Source organism: Camelus ferus, chromosome 11 (assembly GCF_009834535.1).
Source record: "Camelus ferus isolate YT-003-E chromosome 11, BCGSAC_Cfer_1.0, whole genome shotgun sequence".
In the NCBI taxonomy this organism is placed as follows: domain Eukaryota; kingdom Metazoa; phylum Chordata; class Mammalia; order Artiodactyla; family Camelidae; genus Camelus; species Camelus ferus.
This window is the reverse complement of record NC_045706.1, coordinates 48,895,826-48,919,813: the sequence shown is the minus strand read 5'-3', so window position 1 is coordinate 48,919,813 and position 23,988 is coordinate 48,895,826. Positions and strand designations below refer to the sequence as shown.

The window sequence follows — 23,988 nt, the reverse complement described above, 5'->3', positions numbered from 1 at the left end:
AGGATCCAGTCATGTGAATTAGACGGATTTTTTTCTTTTCCTACTCCCAGTGCAGAACCTGAATTACAGTTCAGCCAAGTCAATGACCACTTTTCATATGCCTTTAGCTTCTAAAATTGTATCATCGTTAGTCCTCACTGTTTACTTGATCCTTGTGAACTATGCCTTTTAAAAAAATACCTGTACCATATGACTCAATAATTTGATTCCAAGGTATGTACACCAAAGAATTGAAAACAGTGACTCAAACGTGTACTTGTACACCAATGATCAAAGCAGCTTTATTCACAATAACCAAAAGGTGGAAACAACCCAATTTTCCATCAACAGAATTGGTATATACATACATTGGAATATCATTCAGCCATAGAAAAGGAATGAAGTTCTAATATGTGCTACAAAATGGATGGACCTTGAAAATATTATGCTAAGTGAAATAAGCCAAAAATAAAAGGACAAATATTGTATGATTCCACTTACATGAAATATCTAGAATAGGAAAATTCATAGAGACAGAAAGTAGATCAGAAGTTGCTAGGAGCTGGGGTAAGGGGAGAATGGCAGGTTATTGCTTCATGGTGAGAGTCTCTGTTTGAGGGTGACAAGAGTTTTCAAAGTAGGTAATAGTAATGGTTGCAACCGTTGTCAGCTGGGGCTGCTATAACAAAATGCCATAGACTGGTAGCTTAAAGAACAGCCATTTACTTCTCTCACAGTTCTGGATGCTGGGAAATCCAAGTTCGAGGTGCTGCAAATTCGGTTCTGATGAAAGCTCTGTCCCTGGCTTGTAGACAGCTGCCTTCTCGTGTACTCATATGGCCTTTCTTCCATGTACACACATGGACAGAGAAATCTCTCTGTCCTCCTCTTCCTACAGAAGCATTAATCCCATCACAAGGGCCCACACCCTCATGACCAAATCTGATCCTAATTATGCTTCACCTACCAAATACCACCACATTCCACATTCCAGATTAGGGCTTCATTATATGAATTTGGGGGAGGGACACAAACATCCAGTCCACAACAATTGCACAACATTGTGAGTGAATTCAGTGCCATTGAGTTGTACAATTAAATGGGTTAAATGGGAAAGTGCCAATGAAGTGCACAAAATAAATGTTCTTTAGAAAAAAAAAAGGGTTAAATGGCAGGTTTTATGTTATATATTTATATGTTACCACAAATTATAATTATTTTAAAAAAACCTTTATTCAGATTTTAGTGGGTTTTGGAATTGAGCTAAGTTAGATGCCTGTGTTTATCCCTCTCTGGTATTCCTTTTTTCTGTCAAAATAAACTCAAGGACAAGTCTGTAGTACAATACAAAAAAATCCCCTCTGAGCTATCAGGAGTTAAATTGCTAACCTGATGCCCCATTATCCAAATACTTCAGTTTGTATTTCCCATGAACAAAGACATTCTCATAAATGTATGCAATAAAACCTTCAAAATCTGGAAGCCAACTTGGATGCATTACTGCTCATTCATCCTCAGACCTGATTCATGTTTCGCCAGTAGTGTTGTTTTTTGTTTTTTATAGCAGTATGCTCTTTACAGCAAAAGGATCCAGTCTTAAATCACTTGTTCTACTTAGTTTTTCATGTCTCTTCAGTCTCCAGTCTGAATAGTTGTTCAGTCTTTCCTTGCCGTTCATGACACTGACACTTTTGAAGACTATGCCGGTTCAGTTTTTGTGTGGAATGTCCCTCAGTTTGTGTTTGTGTGATGCCTCTTTGTGGTTAGATTCAGGACAGGCATCGTTGGTAGGACTATCATAGAGGTGATACTGTGCTTTTGCACCCTTTTGGGTGACACATGATTTTGATCAGCCTGGGACTGAGGACTTTCACTCTGCTTATTTGATTAAGGCAGTATCTGCTCGATTTATTCACTGTAATGTTACTCTTTTCTCCTTTGTAATTAATAGGCATTTTGTGGGGAAGTACTTTGAGACAATTTAAATATCCCATTTCTCAAAAAAAGCTCAATTTATTCATTCATTTATTTCTATTTCTGTGGATTCATGGTTTTCTGTATTATATAATGGACTATAATTTATTACCATCGGTATTTGTTTTGATGCTCACATTGTCCTAAATTTGGCCAGAGAGTGTACATTCAGACCAGCTTTTGTCCATATCATTCTCTGAGCACTTCCTTGCTTTGGGGCACAATAAGAAAGTCCAGCTCATCTTGTATTTTCTATGCCCCAGGCCTGGAACCACTCATTTCTCCAAGGAGCCCTGATTCCTTCTAGTCCTAAGTGACATTTAGAAGCTACAGTCTAGTTGTTAGGTTTATTGGGTGTTGCTGCTCCAGCCTCTCTAGGAGGACAGAATTAAGGAATATATTTTTCCCCCAAGTTTTACTGAGAAATTATTGACATACGTCATTGTATAAATTTAAGGCATACAGCATGATGGTTTGATTTCTATATATTGTGAAATTATTGGGGAATATATGTTTTATACACACATTTATTTCTATATCTATCTATAAAAATTGAAACCATGAATTCAAATGAATACCTCCAATTCTAATCCAACATTTCCTGCCTTTTCTGTATTTGTAACTCCTTTAACCAAGAGTGAGAAATGTCACTTCCATTATCCTTAATATATTTACTTATTTGATCAGTTTCCCTGTGTGTGACCATCTACCATCTCTCCACCACGTATCTTGCAGGGAAGCCCTCTTCTTCCTGCTTGGACTCTTGACTCTCACTCCAGGCTACCACATTCCCTACGTGGATACCCTTCTCTCCCCGCAGGAATTCTGTAGTTTCTGTGTCTGTGTGCCTTACAATAGGCATATTCTACCTTCTTATCTCAGGGCTTTTATTTGTCTTCATCTGTTTGGGCTGTTATAACAAAAATACTGTAGACCAGGTGGCTTATAAGACCAAGTGGTTTATAAACAACATTTAGTTCTCATAGTTATGGAGGTTGGGGGTCCAAGATCAAGGTGCTGGAAGATTTGATGTCTGGTAAGAGCCTGCTTCCTGGTTCGTAGATGGCAGTCTTCTTGCTGTGTCCTCACATGGTGGAAGGGGTTAAAGAAATCTTTTTTTTTTTTTTTTTTTTTTGAGTAAAGTTAGATTTATTTAGAGAGATACATACTGCATAGAGTGTAGGCTGTTTCAAAAGGCAGGGGAAAGGCCATGAAGTGTGGGGATGGGTGCTCAGGTTAAAGTAAAAGTAGATACACACTCCATAGACAGAGTGCAGGCTGTTCCCGAAGAGGAGGGAGCGAGAGAGGCAGCCACGTGGCGTGGTGTTGCCAGTTTTTATGGGCTAGGTAGCTTCATGTGCCTGCAAGTAGGAGGACTATTCCAACTACCCTGGGGAAGGGGCTGGGATTCCCAGGAATTGGGCCACCACCAACTCTTTGGCCTCTTGTGATTGGGGTGAAAGAAATCTTTAAGGTCTCTGTTATAAGGGCACTTATCTGATTCATGAGGGCTCTACCCTTATGACCTCATCACCTCCCAAAGGCCTCCCCTTGAAGTACCATCACATTGGAGATTAGAGTTCAACATACAAATTTTGGGGAGACACAAACTTTAAGTCTATGGCAGCCCTTCTCGGGCAATGCCTTGTAGTTATTGTTTCCTAATGCTGCCAAATGCGTCTGGAGAGGCCAGAGTGGCCACTGTCAGGGATAAGTGGTTTATGACTTTGTGTAGGAGCCGGCTGAGGTTATCCCAATACCTTTGGGCCAGGTTATTTTAAGTTACAATAGACAGTTCGTGAGTTTCTCAACCAACTGGAGGCTCTTCCTACCTAAAAATCATGATTTCAGCAAAAGAGAAAAGAGGTAAGTTAAAAGTGAACACCTGTTCTTCTAAAACTGCTCTACTGCAGGTACCAGCCCTAGAGAGTTGGCAGATGGTTTTGTGTTTCTAAGGCTGACCTTAGCAGCCCTTCATCAATCTTGAGCTGATTGATTCTCAGGAAAGAGGAGACTGGTTTCCCAGGATACTCAAGACACCTTTGATTTAGTTACTACCTGAAGACCAATTAATTAGTCCATACTGATTCTCTCAAGTTTTCCTAACAAAGCTAGGAAACACTGAGCACAGCCTGGCTGTGGAGGCTTTTTACTAGCTTGTTAATTACTGTCACCTTAGACATGGGTAATCCTAAAAGATAAAGCAACAAGGGTCATTCTGCACCGGTGAAGATTGGTGGTCTCCAAGGTCTGCAGCTATCTCGTGTTAAGAATCATAACATAAGAATCATGATTCCTATAGCCAAGGGGCTCCTTGTCTTTAAAAACTCTCCACCCATAGAACTGAAACTACCAATTGCTTCTCCCATTGCATCTTATCTCAGCTGCCAGAGGGAGCCTGTCAAGCATAAGCAAACTTACCACTTGACTCTCAGGCACTTTTTATTTTTTAAGTTTAGGAGTGTGTACTTAAGTTATTTTTAAGTCAAATGGGATTGTATTGGTTTTTTAAATGACATAGAATTAATTCAAAATCAACTCTTGACAGTCATATGTAGAATAGATAAACAAGATTATACTGTATAGCACAGGGAAATATATACAAGATCTTGTGGTAGCTCACAATGAAAAAAAAATGTGACAATGAATATATGTATGTTCATGTATAACTGAAAAATTGTGCTCTACACTGGAATTTGACACAACATTGTAAAATGACTATAACTCAGTAAAAAAAAATGTTTAAAAAAGAAAAAAATCATCTCTCAATTATCCTCTAGACAGATATCTGGGGATCTCACTCCTCTCACCCACTTAGCCAGTTCCCCTTCTTCTGTGTCTCACCTGGACCCATTTCTCTCCTGGTCTCTCCTCAGTCTTTGCTCTTCATCCCAAGCTAGGGCATAACTGGGAAGAGTCAGGGCTGGATGTGGGGTTGTGTGGTTAATGTGATAAGAAGTAAAACAGTCTACTCATTTTAAAGATCAGGTACTCCCTGACTCTTCTCCTTAAGAGGTTAGCCCAAGTTGACTTTTGCTACTAAGAACTTCCTCTCCATAACAGATGTTATTTTTTGGCAGTGTTAAAAGATAAACTGAGGCATATGTAGAAATTTTTAGGAGTTTATTTGAGCAAAAATCGATTCGAATCAGGCAGTGCCAAACCATAAGGGGTTAGGAGCCCTTCACCAGCAGCAGTTATAGGAAAGACTTTATTATGAAGAAGACTTTGAAGCAGAGTAAGGAAATGATTTGAGTGGCTACAGCTCAAGCAGCTGCATTGTTTGGGTAAGTCTCCTTGGCTGTTTGTGACTGGTTGTCCTTAGGTTTTGATTTCTTAGCCTTGAAGCATTTGTGGGCTTAGGTTTTGGTTTGCTTATGTAGATGTCTAATGGCCGCCTCCTTTAATTAATTTAACAGTAGTGATATAGTAATTTTTTTTTTTATGATGGACAAAGCATGCACAAAAGCAAAGCAAATACTATAGATACTTCTAGGCCTTCTTCCCTGCCACTCCCCACCCCTTGCAGTCATCACGCATCTTCAACATTTATCAACTCATGACCAATTCTGTTTCATTTATGCCCTGCCAAACCCAGCTGTCCTGTGCTCCAGCTTTGGGTTCACCTGAAACCCTGTCTCCTCAGCTGAACTTGCCCAGGAGACAATCCTGGGTGCAGCAGACTCCTGCCGGTCTGTGTCCTCCACTCCATCCTGTGGCCTGAGGCTTGAGAACACTTCCAGTGTCACATTCTGTTATACTTGATGGGGAAACTCGAGGCGTCCTGGTGGCGGGCAGGACAAAAGGACAGCTGTGCCAGGCTGCCCGCAAATTAGGGCATCTTTGGAGGCTGTCCTCCAATTCCTAATTAATTTTTAGGAGAGCTTTAATTATGCCATCAACAGTCCTCACTTAAACAATCACAGGCACTCAGGCTAGGGGAGAAATGAGTGACTGACTAGATTTGCATAACTATTTACACTAATTAGAATGTCAAAAGTTGGTGGCAAAGAGGCCAAGTTGTGCTGTGACTTAGTATCATTTTAATTTAGACCAATTTCCTATTATTACAACTGTCTTCCTCTTTGCATCTCAGGTCCTCTTTCCTTCTGAACGATTTGTAGCAAAAACAGAATGGAAAACAGAGGTAATAATAACTCAGTTGTAGGCAGAACTCCTAAAAAACTAAAAGCTTTCTTTCCTTAATCCAAACCATGATTTTAGTTTTCATCTAAACTTATAATTGCATGGATATTTAGATTTAGATAATTTAGGCAGACACTTCGCTTTGAATCTAGAAGCCTCCTCTTTATGTGAGTGTGTGTGTGTGTTATATATAAGGTGGTAGAATCATGGTCAGGTTGTCCCATGGGAAAAAGTACTGTCTTTGAACAGTTACTTTCATTCCAGTGTCTTAACATAAGGATTAGTGTATAATAATAATGATTGTAAGATATACTCAATAAGTAATATTAATTTAAATAATATGTAAAGCTTCTAAGACACATGTTTTGAACTATAAGATTTGAAAACTACAAAGTGGGCTGAGAATACAGAACTCCAGGTCTCTGGCATAGAACCTCCCTGACCCATTAGACACTGTTTAGGCATGCATCAGTGGTTTCTGGGTCTGGCTGGTGAGCTACTTACCCAGGTCCTAGTTAAATCAGGCATCTTCTGTTTTTCCGCCCTCATTCCCTTTTAGCAGCAGGAGGCCATCTATTTAATTAGTTGGGGATGGGAGCGTCTATAATCTCTTGGGGGCAGCTTTAGCCCCAGAACTGGATAAGAGGGTGAATCCAACTTGGGGCATGGCTGGCCTCTCCCTGCAACATATGGGGAGCCTGCCACGCCTTCAGCCCAAGTTCCAGCAACAAGCAGGAGTGGAGGAGCCTTCCCTGCTGGGAACACACCCCGCAAAGCCAAGGGCAGGTGGCGTCACTAGTAGAGGTCAAGCAGTTCTTAGACCAAACAGCATCTGGCAAACTATGCCAATTGGAAATCAATGTCCCTCCCTGGGTGGGTTTAATTTTATGGTTGTTTGCACAAACTTACAGCCCCTAATGGCAGGGCAGAGCTCAGAGCATCCTCCCAGGATTGTTTCGAGGGAGTGTGATGTCTTTTCAGCCCATCCATAAGTTAAAGTAAAGAATCTGTTGACTAGAGGCTAGTGTTAGAGCCTGGCTGTCATGCTAAGCTAAACTAGTGGTGGGCTTAGCCACTATTTATCCAAGACCGGGAGGTTTGACCACAGATGCAATACACTTAAGCCCCCAAAGCCTTACCACACTCTTTCTAGCCTGAGGGAGACATGTGGGTTCCTCTGCATGAGGCAATGTTGAATCACTATGTTCAGTGTTCCAACTCCATGTTAAGTAGACCAGCTTCCTTTGGACTGACATAAGATTCTATAGTGGTTAAGAAGTTATGTTTTGCAATCAGACAAATTCAGGTTCCAACACTCACCAGCAGAAGAACTTTGGGGCAAGTTTCTTAACCTCTCTGGATCTCACTTTCCTCATCTGTAAAATGGGGATAATAGTTTCACCCACCTCACTGAGCTGCTGAGAGGATGGAATAAGATAGTATGTTGAAACTGGTTAGTATGGATTAAAATGACAATAAGGATAATAATGATAATTCCAGCCAAATATGAACAAGATAGTCATGTTAAAATAGGCAGGAACAGAAGGCTTGAATGAGCAGTGCTGGTTTTAAAACCTTAAATTTTAACATTGAACTCCATAGTCTTGTATGCAAATTCTTTAACTTGCTCATTTTCCCCTTGTTATGACCCATCATCTTTCTTATTTTTCAACAAAAAGATAAAGATCCAGACATAATACTATATTTTGATTCATCCTGCAATGAATGGGTTGTTGCTTTAGAAGCATCTCATGTCAGTCCTTGGTCCCATCAGAATCAGAACTCCAGGGAACCCAGCGGTAGTCATGGCAAAAACATCTGTTGTGTTTCTCAGGTGGATCATTTCCAGGAGATACTTGGATAATCAAGATCAAGTGATGACTCATATGGGAGAAAAACTTTTGTGTAGCTGAGGATAGGGTTGCTTTCTTTGGGGTCAGAAACTCGGATGGAGTGTGAGCCTACCTGGGGAAATGTACCCCAAACTCTCCTTTCCTCCATCAGAGACAGTTTCACTGCACTAGACTACAAAGGGACAGGGGTGAGGAGCCCTGCTTCCAAGTGGGTCGGGGAAAGGAGAACAGGAGAGGAAGGGCCATTTCTCCTGGATGAATAGAGAGCAGTCATTGGTGGAGAACTGTGTTCTGGCCAGAATTGCAGTTTCCGTAAGATGCCTGATTACTTTCTTCCTTTATCTATAGCTTCAGCTGGATCCCCATCATTAGGGCAGGATGAAAAGGTCCCCCTTTCTCTAACAGACACAATCTGCAGTCTCGCAACCAACCCCCCAGTGACTGTGTTACTGTTTCTTAGCCATAGCTAGAGACACCTGACAAGCTGGCCAGTCCAATTCTCTCTCCCGAGTTTTTGAAAACTTGGCTGAAATAGACAAGTGAGTTGGAGCAGAGTCACCTCATAGTAGTATTTCAGGGCCAAAAGCAATGGCTGCTAAGGTCCAAGTCACCTTCATTCATGTCCTACCAGAAAACCGGTTATTTAAACTTCCTTTGACTTAGTGAGCTACCCCTCATCATTCCATATCTCCTTTCTGCTTAAGGACTGATTCTGTTTTCTTTTTTTCTTCTGCAAGAATCTTGATATGACATGTTTCCTACTGGAACTTGAGAAAAATAAAAAGTAGAGAAGGATGGTTTTTGAATAGTAAGCTTGTGATGTTTGCAAGGGTCTAAACCAAAATCTCTGGGTTCTCCAACCTTGAGAATAGATTCGTAACCTAAAATTTCCCCCATAAAAAGCATCTTCAACCATGAGAGCTATAAGGCTGCATGGAGGTGCATGTGCCAGGTGGTTAGCCAGCTGGGTCTGTTCCTTGGCTAAGTGATTTACATCCATGTCTTATAACCTGGGATTTAAATTTCTGCCTACACAAAATGACCAAGTGTGCTTCCTCAAGAATAGATGACACTGGAACATTAATTTTTCGAATGCTAAAGGCCTCTGAAAAAGCTCCAGGCTCATCTAAGAAGCACAAATTCGTACAGCTACATACATCTTTTTCTTTAAAAACTACATTATTGCCTTCAGGGATTAATTGCAGCAGCCAATCATCTAGTGAAACAGGCCATGGGTTTCTTACAATTATTACTGGAAATGGCTTCTTCCAGAGGATCCACATTTGGGCACTGATTCATACTGGGATTGCTTTAGCCTCATCTTCTGCAAAGGGCTTCCTCTGAAGATCGAAATGTGAGGTTGGGTCTATTTATCAGTGACAACTCCGACACTGTGCAAAATCCCTGAGCAAGAGATCCAAGTCTCTCCCCCAGCTCCCTCCAATAGGGAGATTTTCATATGATGTCACCAATGGGTGGGTCACTTTGTAACAGAGCTAAAGACACAAGTCCCTGTTAGGGCCAGTTCAATTCATCCTCTTCTCTGGCCATGGAGTGCATCATCCCCCCAGGGATATGAACAGCCTCCTCCCAGAGAGCTGCCTTGGCACAACCCATCCTCACTTCTGCAAAAACCACTTGGAGCATCAGTGGAATTCCTTTAGCTTGTGGTAGACTTCACATAATTCACCAAAACTTCCTCCAAGCTTCCTGGAGGTTTCATGTCTCCATGTCATGAATTCGCAGTTACTTCTCATATGGAGCTTCCTGCTTGAGGACTCTTGTGCCTTCCATTTGTCTAAAGTCTCCACTCTCCCTCTCCTCCCCACACGGTAGATAAAGGGACTAGGATCAGACCGGGGGAAGCAGGTAGATGTACCTTCAGGCAGGTCTTGAATAAAACCAGAAAAGAGTTGGATTAACTTCTGGAAACCCAGAAGTAAATTCTGGTTTGACTGAACTGGGTCACCTCCTTGACCCCAAGGCACGGATGCTGTTCACCAGCACCTGAAGACACTTACCGCTATTGTTGCACATTACGTCCGCATTTCCAAAGTACCACTAAATACAACCTGGAAAAGGAAATTTTCTACTGGCTAATTTCTTGCTAATTTCAGGCCAGTTATAATGAATCATGATATCTCCATCACTCAGCTTCAACAACTATTTAACTAATAGGCAATCTTGTTTTACCTATACCTCTCCCCGTTTCCCTTTTCCCTAGATTATTTTGAAGCAAATCCCACACATTATATAATTTATTTGTAAATATTTCAGTATGTATCTCTAAAATAAAAGGACTTAAACAATGTAACCATGCTATCTTTATTAAACCTAAAATAATTAACGATAATTACTTATTATCAAATGTGCAATCCATGTCCAGATTTTCTCTCATTGCCTCATAAATGTTTTTAGAGTTGGTTTATTTGAGTCAGAATCCAAACAAGAGCCACACATTGCATTTGGTTGAAATGGTTCTAGTCTCTGATTCTAACTTTATAGGTTCCTTCTTCACCTTTCCCCCCACCTCATACAATCCATTTGTTGGAAAATATAGTTACCTGTTACCTATTGAGATTCTTAATTCTGGATTTTGCTGATTGCCTCTCCATAGTGTATCTCTTAACATGATTCTCTGTCACCTGAATGTCATGCGAATTGATTGTTAGATATGGAGGCCTAATAAGATTCAGGTTCAGTTTTTTCGTAGGTACACTAGATGCTCTGTTTTTCCATCAGGAGACATACAGTGTCTGATTCTGTATGTTTGTATCTCTTTTTAGTGGATTAACTGGACGATAATTAGAAGCATTCAAATAACAGTGGTAGGTTATTCGCAAACATGTGTTACCACCAGACCTTGGGCAACAGATTGTGGGTTAGGCTAGAGTTTGAATCTGCCTGTGTCACCAATGCCCTTCTCTTGGTTGGCACTTCCTTCCTTTCCTGGGTCCCTTTTTAAACCATCAAGTTCTGGGCTGGCTGCCAGCTGAACAGTGAACCTCTTGACCGCCCTTCTTGCCAGCCATTTGCCCTGGAAGTTTTCCCAGCCCCGACATGCTTCTCCCAGTACACCCACCTCACCCTCAGCCCTGCCCAGAGAGTTTGCATGCTCACGAGTCACACTTTATAAGAGAAATATTCCGGATGCAAAAGAATGACTAGAATGCAGAAGAGAAGGAGTTTGTTCATTAATTTCAGCATAACAAGTTAAAAACCTTTTGAGAGGAAAGTTATACAGACTTTTTTTTTAATCAGTCACTAAAATGCTTTCAGATGGCCTTCTCCTTGATGTAAGAGTATGGATTCAGCTTGAATTTTCTGTGGATACTGCTCTCTGGATATCCTCTGAGACAAAGAGTTTCTATGGCCACATAATTTGGGAAACTCTGTATATCCCATCTTAAGAAGGACCATGACCATAGTAAAGCCTGTATAGCTTTGTTTAAGGCAGAATTTCCTTTTCTTTGTTAAAGGGTAAAATTTCCAGGACACAGTTTGGGAAATATACTTTGGAAGAACCATAAAGCTAATCTTCTGGGTAAAGTGAGGCATGGGAGAAACGGGGCATTAGCGATTAGAACCAGCACTCTGGAATTTCTCTGACCCACTTGAGTCTGGAGACACTTGGGGGATTGAATTGGCAAGAGGTTCTTATAATGGGCTTCTGCAGAAAGCTTATGTTCCTGGTTGTTTCTTGGCCTAAACTCATCAAGTATTTAAGTAAACTTTTGTCTTCCTTCCGAGATGACTTACATGCATCCTGCGTGACACCAGGGAGCATAGAGGCGTGAACTAGTGTTACCTGGGCCTCAGTCCAGTATTCCTCAGTTAGCAGCAAAGCAAATTTGCTGGCGTGAATCAAGTGACCTAGAGTGACAAATTATATGGCAACTGGGCATTAGCCACTGGGGAACAGGACAAGTGAGCTGAAAGGAGGAGGTTGTGGGCTTCTGAGCATTGTCATCTGAGCATTGTAGTCAGCAGTGGTTGTGTGACTGGCAAAATGTGGGGTGTTCAGTTGACTGGTCCACTGACGCCTCAAGAACAGGCAGTGGCGGGGAGGTGATCATTGCAAGCAATGGAAGGCTGGCATAGGGAGAATGGACTCAGTGGTGAAACTGGCCTATGAGGAGGATGGTCAGAAGCCCAGTGTCAGATGCGTATTGCAGACTTAGTTTCCTTCTCCTTTGGCACTGAGTTCCAAGGATCTGAGGTTGTGTGAACAGATGATGTTCCAAGGAAACCTCAGACTTGGTTCACAAAATAGACTAATCTGTGCCTGCAGGTAGCTGGCCCCACTGCCTGCTGTTTAGCAGGGCTGGGACAGGCTGGGACTGACAGAGCACTGTGTACATGTCATATAGCACAGTTAATGAGCATCTACTATGTGCCAGGCATCATTCTAGGCACTGAGGTCACAGTGATGAACGACTCTTTTCTTGAAATCAAAACTCTTCCTGACAAGACTCAGTGCAGCACAGAGCATGGGCTCTAGGGAGAAAGAAGTGGTTTTCAAATCTAGTCACTCACTGTGTAGCTCAGTTTAGCCAGAACCCTTGGTTTTCTTGGGCACAAAATGAAGATTTTAACAGTCCTTCCCTACTCAAAATGTATTGTGGAAATAGGAACTAACATCAGTAAGCATTTGGTATTTCCTGGAGGTGTTAATTTTTTTTTTTTTTTTTTTTTTTTTTTTGTGGTGATGATTTTGGTTTCCTTAACTTAAGGTCAGCCTGAGCAAGAATTTCAATCAACCAAGAAGCAAATACTTCTTTATTGAACACTGTAGACCCAGATACCTAAAATTGCCCCTTCCCTTAAAAAAATGTATAACCTATTTGGAGAAACAGGAAATAAATTCATAATTAGATACCAACACTACCAGTTTCAAATATCCACACGGGTAGGGATTTTTGCAGTGTGGTCAACTCTATTTTTAGTGCCTACCACAGTACCTGGCACATGGTAAGTAAAATAAATATTTGTCAAATGAATGAATGAAAATCAGCTTGAAGGAATGAAACAAGTGTTATATGGTTGCCAAAGAAATAGGAAAAATTACATACTCACACGGCTACCATTGGATTCTGCTTAGACACGGCCTAGGAATCTGACTGGTTGAGACGTCTGGTCGGATAGGCATGATATCTTTTTGCTCCCCACTGAGTGGATTCAGTAAGAGGCAGGGCAGTAGGACTCAAACCTAATGGTGAGGAGGGACAGGAACACAGTCTCAGAATTAATAGACCTAGCTGTTTGGATATTTAGAATAACTTGTTCAGCTAAGCTGCTAAAATTGCACAAGGAAACAAAAAAGCAACAGCAACTAAAATCAACAGAAAACTGCTTCCCTACTGGGGCCGGGAGCCGGTATCAGCAGCTAGCCTGGGCAGGCAAGGCCTCTGGGCTTTTACTCTGTGCTGACTCAGGAACTGCCTGAAACCTGGATTGTAATGACAGCCACCCTTTGGGGGAGTAAGCCACCTGCTCACTGTGAAACAGCAGAGACCACAATTTCAGAGCAGGCAGAAAAGCAGCAGGCCAGTGGCAACTGAGTTTGGAGGGCACAGTTTCCCCCCAAAGAGTCCATATTAGCAGGAGGAAAAAGAGCTGTGTTGCTAGGGGAACAGTGTGGACTCTCCCTTTGTGTGTGGGGTCCTTCTGTCTCCCTTTTCCTCCTCCCTCCCCTTCTTTCCTTCAACTAGTATTTCTTGAGCATCTGTATGTGCCAGACACAATTCTAGGTACTGGAGATACATCTAGGAACAATACAGAGGAAGCCTCCGTATTCCTGGAGTCTCCAAACAACCAAGGACATACAGCATCAGGTAGAACAGGAGCTGAATGACACCCCAGAGCCAGCCAGGGACAATCTAGGGAAATGGCAGTTGAGGCAGGGGTTGGGGGGGTGGGGTGAGCATGGGCAGTGGAGGAGGAGCAGCCTTTTGAGAGGGCAGCAGCAAGTGGTGATGTCAGAGAGGTGGGGCCACCAGCTGAAATCCTTTTTCCTCCAGAGCTCAGTAAAATCTCCCTTCTGTGAACTCCTAATGGTACCAATCATGTCCGGCCTCATGCCTAGGATGGTGGTCCCCACTCTTCTGCTGACATGCTCCTATTGTTAAAAATGTTGGTATATTCTCACATATAAATATATGTATTTATATTTTGTACACTATAAAACATACTCTGAGTTAGAAATGAATGAGATAAAAGAAATACCAGAATAATTTCTAATCATTTCCCATACTCTAATGGACTGTCTTGGGCACCTCTTGGAAAACATGACCCTGGTTTACTACTCAGGGTAGTTTTTTGTTGTGTGTTGGGTTTATTTCCACAACTAGATGATGAATTCCATTAGGCTAAACTCTGACTTATCCCTGATGTTGCCTGGCACAGGGCTGAACAGATGGAAGTAGTAATTACTGTCCAAGAGACAAAAGACTCCAGTTCTGGTGGACACATAGACAATGAGGCACCAGTGTAGAGGGCTTCTGCAGGGAGATAGGGATAGGTCCTATGGCCTTTTTTATGGCTAGATGAAAGATTCCTTGTATCAGTCAGGGTTCAACCAGGAAAGCAGAGCCACTGTGAGTATTACAGAAGAAGGAATTTGTTATAAGGATGAGGCCTTATACAATTGGGGAAGGAGCAAGGGAAGTAAAGGTCCAAAAAGGTTTGTTGAAGAATGAGAGACCAGTCACTATGCAGCCCTGGCTGGGGGAATGAATCAGACCTTGCAGGGGAGTCTGGAAGCGAGTCTCGAGCTGCTTGAGTAAGACTGGGTGGGGAAGCTGGTGCAGAAGTCAGCTTCTTTGTGGCTGTGACCATCTCTGTGAGCTCACAAGAAGCATCTGATAGTGGCCCTGGGGCCACTGTTGGTCAGCAGGGCCGGCGGTTGGAAGAGAGGGAGGGAACACTGGGTACACCAGGAGGAAAAGCAAGGATGGACTGGAATCTACGGGCACCTCTGCCTCTATCTCTCATGGCCTCTAACCTACAAGGATCTTCAGAGTATCAACTTCACTTTTGCCTAACTCAAACCCAGAACCACACAGGGAAAGGCATTCTGAAGAAACATAGCCTCCAGCATCAGTTTATCATGGAACCATCCAGCACATCCCTGAGACTCACTCCCTTTGTTCTGCTTCAATGTCCATGAAGAGAAACATCATGATTATTGATCTGTCTTCCTTAATACCTCAGTGCTAGAAAGGGAGGGGCCCTGGTGGTGAATGCAAATATTTCAGTCACTGGAAAAGTGAAACCTCTCCTGAAAATTAACACTTTGAAATATGTCTGTGATTATAAAATTGAACCTTAAACTACGAGACAACCAAATCTGCTACCCAATAAGTCCCTGAGCAGTGTATTTTTTGCTTCTATCTCTGATATGTCAAACTTAGATTGTTCCAATATCAAAGGCAGAACTCCTTTGAATTTACCCACCTCTCACTGTTCCTGTACATTCTATGGGTCAAGCACTAAAAAGCAGGGAAATAAAGCAAAAATGAGAGGAAGGGTGGCTAGTCTGCATCCTGGATAATTGCAACAGGTCATTTTGTTTATCCAAAGAGACACCTATATTGCGTGTAACTGTGTCAGGCATGGGTCTAAGTGCTTTACAAAGAGTAACTAGCTCAGTCCTCATGCTAATTCTAAAGATCATTTCTATTATTAACCCTCCTTACAGATAAGGTAAGAGGTATAGAGAGGTTAGGTAAATTGCTCAAAGTCACACAGCTGGAATTTACATCATGATTAACTATGCCTTTATGTGTAAAAGGTTCAAAAATTATCAAGTTCAAAAGCTGAGTTTATTTTTATTATCACTTATAAAATCTATTCAGAATGTGTAGTATTAGCTGTCATTTAAAGAGTAGCTTTCTTAGGGACCAGGCAGAGCCCTTTACAGGTACTGTCTAAAATAATGCTCACTCTTGCTGGGTTAGGTAGGTATTATGATTCCACTTTGCAGATAGAGAAATAGGAGAAGTGATTTTTGCAAGAGCACACAGCTAGTTGAAAGGAGAGCCAGGATTCAAAACTAACTTCAAAGATAGAGCTTAGACCAAACGCTCAGAGGAGGCTAAGCTCCATCCAGAAGAGTGATGGCAGAGTACAAACCATGCAAGTCAGTCTGGCTCATGGCAATGAGAAACTAAATCCAACTGCCAAGCTGTAGTTCTCAAGCAGTGTGTGAAGTGATTGGGGGTTGGAGAATCACCTGGGGCCCTTTAGTGAGCTTGTGCTTTCCGGAGGTGAGTGATCACTCTTGGGGCCTAGAACAGGGTTCCTCATCTTTGTTTTCTTTCTCTTGGCCTTGTTATTAGTCTGTCCGTTCTTAGTTTCTACCCTACACTGGGTTTTCTCTTTTCTGGATCTTCAACGGGCAGGGGAGAGAGGGGCAATACTTTGCTTTTCCCTTTCTTTCTCCAAACATAAATCCTTCTGCAGGTTTTTCCTCACTTACTAACTACGTAGCACATTACAAAGTTACAGGAACTTTTAAGACGTTGCACTTCTGGTCTTTAATGAAATATAAGTGGAACTCAACTTCATCGTCCCTTTGTCTTTTGCTGGCTTACTTTTGAGTCTTTCAGGGACCCAGAATCCGCCAACTGCCATGCCCTCCAGAAGGAAGCCCCATTCCTCATTTTTCATAATTTCTCTGCAAATTCAGAATGAACAAGTGTTTTCTTCTCTTTCTTTTAATTGTGTGGTTCTTTGGAGAGTTTTCATTAAAAAATTAAATATGGTTTGGATAATAGAGGATGTTTACCCTTTATTCTATACATTTTATGTAATAATTTTCAACCATTGACCTTTTACTTCTAAAATAATACCTCTCCTAGTTTTCTAGTAAGCTCCCCTCACCTTCCTCTCTCCCCTATCTCCATTTGCCAGTTTGATTTCTGGCCAACCCTAGACATAGAGTAATAGCCAATTCATCGGGTAGGATCATGCCTTCAGTATAGAAATACTGTGGGAATTAGTCTGACATGCATTTGGGCTCAAATGGCTATCGATGTGTTTTTTGATAAGAAAGAATCCATTCTGCATTCAAAATGTGAATCTAGTGTGTGTTCTTTACAAGGTAAGGGAATGTAAATTATTCGTATGGGTTCTTCACTAGGAATGCACTCATTTTGATTGGCATTACTATCATTTATGTAACATTTTCCCAGACATTCATTTTGGGTTATTTATTACCTACTATTTTCTAGGCACTCTGCTAGACTGTAGGGTTATAAAGTAAATGACACTATCCTTTTAGCATAAAATTTCTAATTTTATTCCTGAAACTTTTATTAGTGACTTGGCTGACTCTGGGAAGTCACTGGTGAATCTCAGCTGCTCCATTTGTCAGCTGAAGGGCTTGTATTAAGTGATATCAATTTTAAAGCATCTAAAATCAAAAGATACAGGAGATTTAACTTCTTAATTCAGTCATTAAGTTGCTCGGTGCCTTTGAACATAATACTTAGTCTCTGGATCTCAGTCTCCTCCTCCGTAAAATACACAGAAGGCACTAGAGCAGGCTAGGAAGCATGTATTCCAAGGAACTTTGTTTCTTATCCTTTCTAGGAAAAAAAGGTTGTGTCCAAGAAGATCTGAGAAAGTCCAGAGTCAGTAGGTTTCTTAACTCCAGGACCTCTCTGAAACTTTATTCTATCAATTTTGCTTCATAACTCTCTAAGCAGGACTTAGCAGGTAGGTTTCCCAGATTTACTTGACAGTGAAATCCTTTTCCCCCAGAAGCATCTTTGTAGTACTAATAAATTGTCCTTCAGAATACATTTGAAAAATGAATTACTACATACCTTTAAGGCCCTTTATTGCAGCAATACTCTCTATCCTTGGATCAATTTTATGTCATATCTGCTAGTTTATGTTCTAATATAGCTGAGCTGTGTGCATTTTATTGGGTTTCCTTTTTATCTTCAAGTGGTACTTTCAAGTCTCTTAGTGCACAGGCTATAATCTTACCAGTCTTGAATACATGGCCAGCAAAATCATGCATCTCATTAGCACTTTGGTCAACAGTGTCCAGAACATTATGTTTTGTAGGGAAACATTCCAAAGAGTAGCACAGAGGAGGCTCCTTGGGGGGAGGGATGAGATAAATGAACATGAGAAATAATAGCATTAGTAGGGCCGATTTCCATGAAAACTCACAAAAATGTATTTGACATTTTGATAACTAAATATAGTGCCTCCCATCACAGGACTGCTCTTCCTGACCAAGACTGTTAAGGTTCAGAGTAACAGAGCTGAATGGCTCCATGCAAAAGTCTGTGTTCAACATCTGTCATGCTGGAGATCATTAATGTTCAATTGCATTCTATTGTCTTCGTGTTACTCAACTGCATTTCATTGTCATTGCTTCAGCTGGGGATTAATCAACTATTTATGGGAAGACAGGACTTGGAGTCAGAGCAGTCACAATGGGGTTTTAGTCTAAAGCAATGGTGAGGGAAGCAAGACAGTTAAAAGACTCCTGATTTGTGAGAGTGTTGATAAGTGAATTAAACAAAAATATCTGAGAATAATGTCAACATAATCCATATTTCAAAAGGAGAAAGAACATATTAGCCTTCCTAAAGAATCCAGAAATGATTTTGGCTTGAATCTTTTTGGAGCTTGTTTCTTTGCCACTTTTCCTTAAGAGCTAGAAAAGAAGTTGAGAGGAGAAGTTAACGGTTTCTCTGTAAATCAACTCATCATTATCAGTAGTGGAAATCATGCTTCATTATTGTTCCTGAGGACAGTTGACACAACTGAAACATCCAAGTAGCATGAAATATTTACAGCTTTATGAGGTGGGGAAAATTTTTTTCGTTAGGAATTATTCTTTAAAACCTCACAAATCACTTAGATGTTTCCATTTTGCACATGTATATGCATGATGATTAGTTTTATTCAATTTAAAAGTCAAATTAAATAAATAAGAGATTGTCATCTCAATATATGTCCTGAAAACATTTATGAACCTGTGTCAGGGGACTGGAGTATAAATTCTGAATTTGCCTAAGTTCCAAAACCATGCAATCTAATTATGTAGAAAATAATATACATTTTTGATATACACAGTATCTTTTGACAAGTTGTAGTAAATTATTCTGCAGAAAACACCCAAATTATTTGCACAGTAAAAATTCCAGGTCTGAAATAATATTAGGACCTGCTAATTTGTCCAACTTAATAGCTAAAATAAAATGCTAATATATTCAATCAGCATTATGCAAAATTGTCACACATCGTGACAAAGCAAAATCTTCTAACATTAAACATCTGTATGTCATAATTTCAAGACCAACATATTCACACAAGTGATTTCTAGTAACTTTAAAATCTTGGTTCAGTTTTTGATATGTAAGCTGCCTGCTGATATGGGAAAAAATGGACTAAGCCCTCCCTCCACCCCCACCTTTTTATTCTTTTGGGGACAGCCAGGCCACTCCAGATGGTGTGTTAGTGTTGGGCATAGCTTTGGAGAAACTTCCAACAGACGAAGGCTGTAATGTCAGGATTTTGCTGTGCGTCGTCCCCCTTACCCCCCTGCAGTTCCCAGGGTAGGAAGGTGCTGAGATGGAAGCCGAGGGACGCCCACCCACCTGCCACCACCTGTTCCCTTCTTCAGCCCTCTGCTATAAATTCTCCTCCTTCAAAGATTCATCCAGCACTCTCCGACAGCTACTGCGGAAAAAGCGCTCCTTGCCTATCTGAGCTTCGGGAAAGATTTCATCCTCCTGAAAGAAGTCTCAGCTTTCCCAGAGGACTTGAAAGACCTTCCCCGAACCAGCCACACCAATTCTGCTGCAAGAAGTTTCCCTTTTCATTTTCAACTTCACGTTTGGAAAATGACTTTCTTTTCAGCGTCTCTATTTCCCCTAAATTTTGGCAAGTGAAGCAACATCAATCTGGTTATCCAGTAGGACAAAAGGCAGAGCCCCGCACTCCCCACTGCAAACTTTGATTCCACGCTGGTTGCTTTGTGTATGACTTATTTGCTAAGAAGAGCCAAGTTGCAGAGCAGCGCATACACCAAACCACGCACAGGTCCTGAGCCGACGAGTGAGCTCGGCGCCTCCCTACTTCCAGCCCGGGATGAAGTCCTGCAAGTCCAGCAACCCGGAGGCGGGAGCGCGTGCCGCGCCCCCGAGTGCCGACGGCGCCGAGTGCGCGGGCACGTGTGCCGGGGCGGGGCGGTTGGAGAACGCGGCGCGCAGGCGCCTCGCGGCCAACGCGCGCGAACGCCGCCGCATGCAGGGGCTCAACACGGCGTTCGACCGCCTCCGCAGGGTGGTTCCCCAGTGGGGCCAGGATAAAAAGCTGTCCAAGTACGAGACCCTACAGATGGCGCTGAGCTACATCATGGCTCTGACTCGCATCCTGGCTGAGGCCGAGCGATTCGGCTCCGAGCGGGACTGGGTCAGTCTCCACTGTGAGCACTTCGGTCGAGACCACTATCTTCCTTTCGCGGTTGCGAAGCTGCCGGGAGAGAGCGAGCCCTACGGCCAGAGGCTCTTCGGCTTCCAGCCCGAGCCTTTCCAGATGGCCAGTTAGGGCGCGCGGCCCCGCCGTGAATGGGACGCCCAGAGATCGCGCTCGGGAGCCTTCTCCCAAGTAGCCGCTTGGGCTTTCGGTGGCCCAGGATGCATTCCTAGAGTATAATTAGCAAATTTCCAGCTTACTTTTATTCGCATCCCCAGTCCTATGGGGATGATTTTATTGCTTTCTATTTTTAATTCTGTAGTATGTTGTAGATTTCATTGATGGGCTCTTAGAATGGTTTTGATTGCTGAAAATAATGTCCCATCCTCCTTTTCTGGACTACTTTGGGGGAAAACATTCTTAAGGAAAAATAAGATTAGGTTATACTGCAGGTTTAGTCCTCAGAGAAATAATCGCTTTCTTAAACTTTGTAAGTTTGTCCTGCTAGGGTGAAGTTAAACAGTTATCTATTACTTGTGTGTGCTCTATACCGAGCAGCTTTCCTGTCTTGTAAATGCAGTTATGCTTAGTGCATTGTGTGTGCATGCATGAAGTAGTCAGACTTCTTTTTTCTGGAGTGTACATGGGCGTGAGTGCTCTGTATTTTTCAAAACTGTGTATACATTATTAAAATATTGATTTTGTAAAATGTAATTTAAAACGTAGGTTTGTATTTCATGCCAAGTGCCCTGCTAGTTTCCTGATGGCACTAAAGGCCTATTTGTGTGGGGGGTGATGATAGTGAAGTATTTACTTTTACCGGAGTGTTTAATCCCACCAATTTGCAAATGTACTGTTTTGTACTACTTCATCAAAAACAAAACAAACAAACAAACAAAAAAAGCTGATGAGAGTACAAGTAATTAATCTGAAAGTTTTCCCTATCAATGTGGAAATATAGATATATTTTTCATGGTTTCTAAAAAAGATTAAATTAAGTGAAAGAATATTCTGCTTTTAAGTAACTAGATACACAGTTCCTTAGGATTTTATTTTCCTTATTAAGCCGATTACTAACTACCAATCTTTACAAGTACCCCCCAAAATATATATTTGTTCCTATATATATATGAACTAACACTGAGACAAAAAATAATACTTTTGGAAGTGACTTTCTTTTAATCAGTACAAGTTGAGCAATAGGGATTACACTACCATCAAGGCTAATCAAGAAGGGAGCAAAACAATACACATGGTATTGGTTTGAATTACTTCTATAAATTTTCTTAGCTGTTGAATGAATACACCAAGCCTGTAATGTAGAGAATTACTTGGTGGTCAACAGCACTCCATGCATTTGGGAGAATGTCTTGCTAATAATTAGAAAAAGGAGGCCTAAGTTATCTGTGCATTTGGAACTTTTCACGAGTCAATAAAAACAACAGTGATGTTTCCCACACCCATTTGTTATGATTCCAACACCTAACATCAGACACAGCTACTTTGCAATTTATCTGTAGAGTCCTCATTAAAAATTTTAATTTCTTTGTTATCCCTAATTATCAACAACCTTTTGGTTTGTGAGTGGCAGTGTCTTTCCCCACCCATAAACGAAAATTTACAAAATCACAAGTGTATCTCTGGAAATCCATTGAGTGACTGACTAATGCTGAATTTCCCTTTCCTTCTGATACCTGTTATTAAGAAACTGAGGTGGACTCAGGACTTTGCTTCCTCAGTGCAAATCAGAGAGTAAAATGTTTAACCTCTTGACATCAACAGCTCTCAGAAGACACAATGTTGTGCCCAGACCCCTTTCAGGTCACACTCCACTCTGCAGTGTGCGCTTGGGCTATGGCAATGCTCAGGGTATCTGTCTTCCTCACTCTTGGAGAACAATAGTCTACTTAGACTTAAAATGCTTCATTAATAACCCCAGTAAGTTTGTAGAATTTGTAGAATGAATGAAATCAGTGCTAAAATTTAATTAAATGCTGTGTTAATTAGAGAAGGTCTCACAGATGCATTAAGATTGTTAGTCCTTCTTTAGGTAGGGCGCATCCCTCTCTCTGGGCTCTAAATACCTTGCAAAAGAGAACTGTACTTTTCTCTGTGGCTTCTAGAACAGAGATAAACATGAAATAAATATTTCTTTTTTGGTCATTAACAGGAGTTTCTTAATAAAACAAACAATTTAATTACAGTGATGGGATTCTAATTCCATGCCTCTTTTCCCCATCCCCACTACCCCAAAAGAGTGGAAATCTATTAAATATTACACTTTAGCTGCCCATTTCTGTGTTTTGGAAATCTCTGGAAGCAATTTAGCTCTTAGCAAATTCCTAAGCTTTCCACCCTACTTGATGCACTATTTTTTTCTTAAAAGATATTTGAGGGAAAAATAAATGGGTGTCAGCGATAAAATCCAGTCTTTGATAAAACTCCTCAAACTGCATGTTGAGGGAATCCATCATGGTTTATAGATTAGGAACTTGGATAATACAAATGTAAAATAATTTTGAAGTTAAGATTCATATATTATTTTACATAATAGAATTTAGATTACCAAGCAACCTACAAGTTGCAACAATATTCTATATTGTTCACCTTTTAAAATCTGAGTTCTTTCTAGTTTGACAACAGGACATGTTGAAATTCAAAAATATTCTTTTACCTGGGCTCCCTTTTCTCAGTAAATCAGCAAATATTATCAAGTACATAAGCATAGCCTGGCTTACTCAACATCATCATTGTCCTTGCAGAGGCAGCCAGGAAGAACACACATGTACTGATCAATACGTTATTCTGAGCAGCGTAGAACTGAATGCTTCAGCAGTGTAGTATCAGAAATATGTGCCATAAGGGCTACTAAGGGGGCATTAATAATAAAAGAAGACCCAATCCCAGGCAGGGTTTGAGTTCCATTAGTTACTATATGTGGGCTCTTCCTAGGTGCCAGCTGGAGGTTGAGGCCAAACCCTGGGGTCAAAAGTCTGAATAACTGCATACAAATGAACCAGGCTATCAAGGTGGAGAAATGCCATCTAAGCTAGTGGTTCTCGACACTGACTGCTCATTAGAATTTACACATCGGGAGTCCTGTAAAATATACTAAAACTCATCTACCTTTCCTTTAAACTAAGCACCCAACTCCACACCTTGTGGCCTTTCTCTTGCCTTCTGAGACTCTGTGGAGTGTACATCTCTCTGAATAAATCTACTTTTACTCAAAAAACAAAAAACAAACAAACAAAAAAAACTGAGGCCTCCAGCTCAAGAATTGATTTAACTGAGCTGAGGTAAGGCCTAGACATAGATATTTTTTAAATGCTCCCCTGGTGATTCTAACTTAGGGTTGAGAACTGCTTATTTAAATAAGATATATTATGACACCATTAACCTCATTACCAAAAGCTGATTATATTGATGTTCCATTCTTTGTATCTGCATATCTTAAGAAGGACTAGGCTATCTTTCTTCATATCCAATACTGCCAATTTCTTAATGAGGTGACCTTTATAACAATGAAGATCTAAAATTTATGCAGGATATAAGCCAGATGGAGTGTTTTTGGGTTGTGGTTAATAGTGGT

General features: G+C 41.2%; 1 protein-coding gene across 1 annotated transcript; it reads left to right on the top strand.

Annotated features, from left to right (window-relative positions):
- The first annotated feature begins 431 nt into the window (after window positions 1-431).
- On the top strand, window positions 432-23,171 carry ATOH7 (atonal bHLH transcription factor 7). Its single transcript, XM_032491511.1, has one exon. The coding sequence runs from the start codon at window positions 20,070-20,072 to the stop codon at window positions 20,526-20,528; it is 459 nt and encodes a 152-aa protein (XP_032347402.1). The 5' UTR covers window positions 432-20,069; the 3' UTR covers window positions 20,529-23,171.
- Window positions 23,172-23,988: the final 817 nt, after the last annotated feature.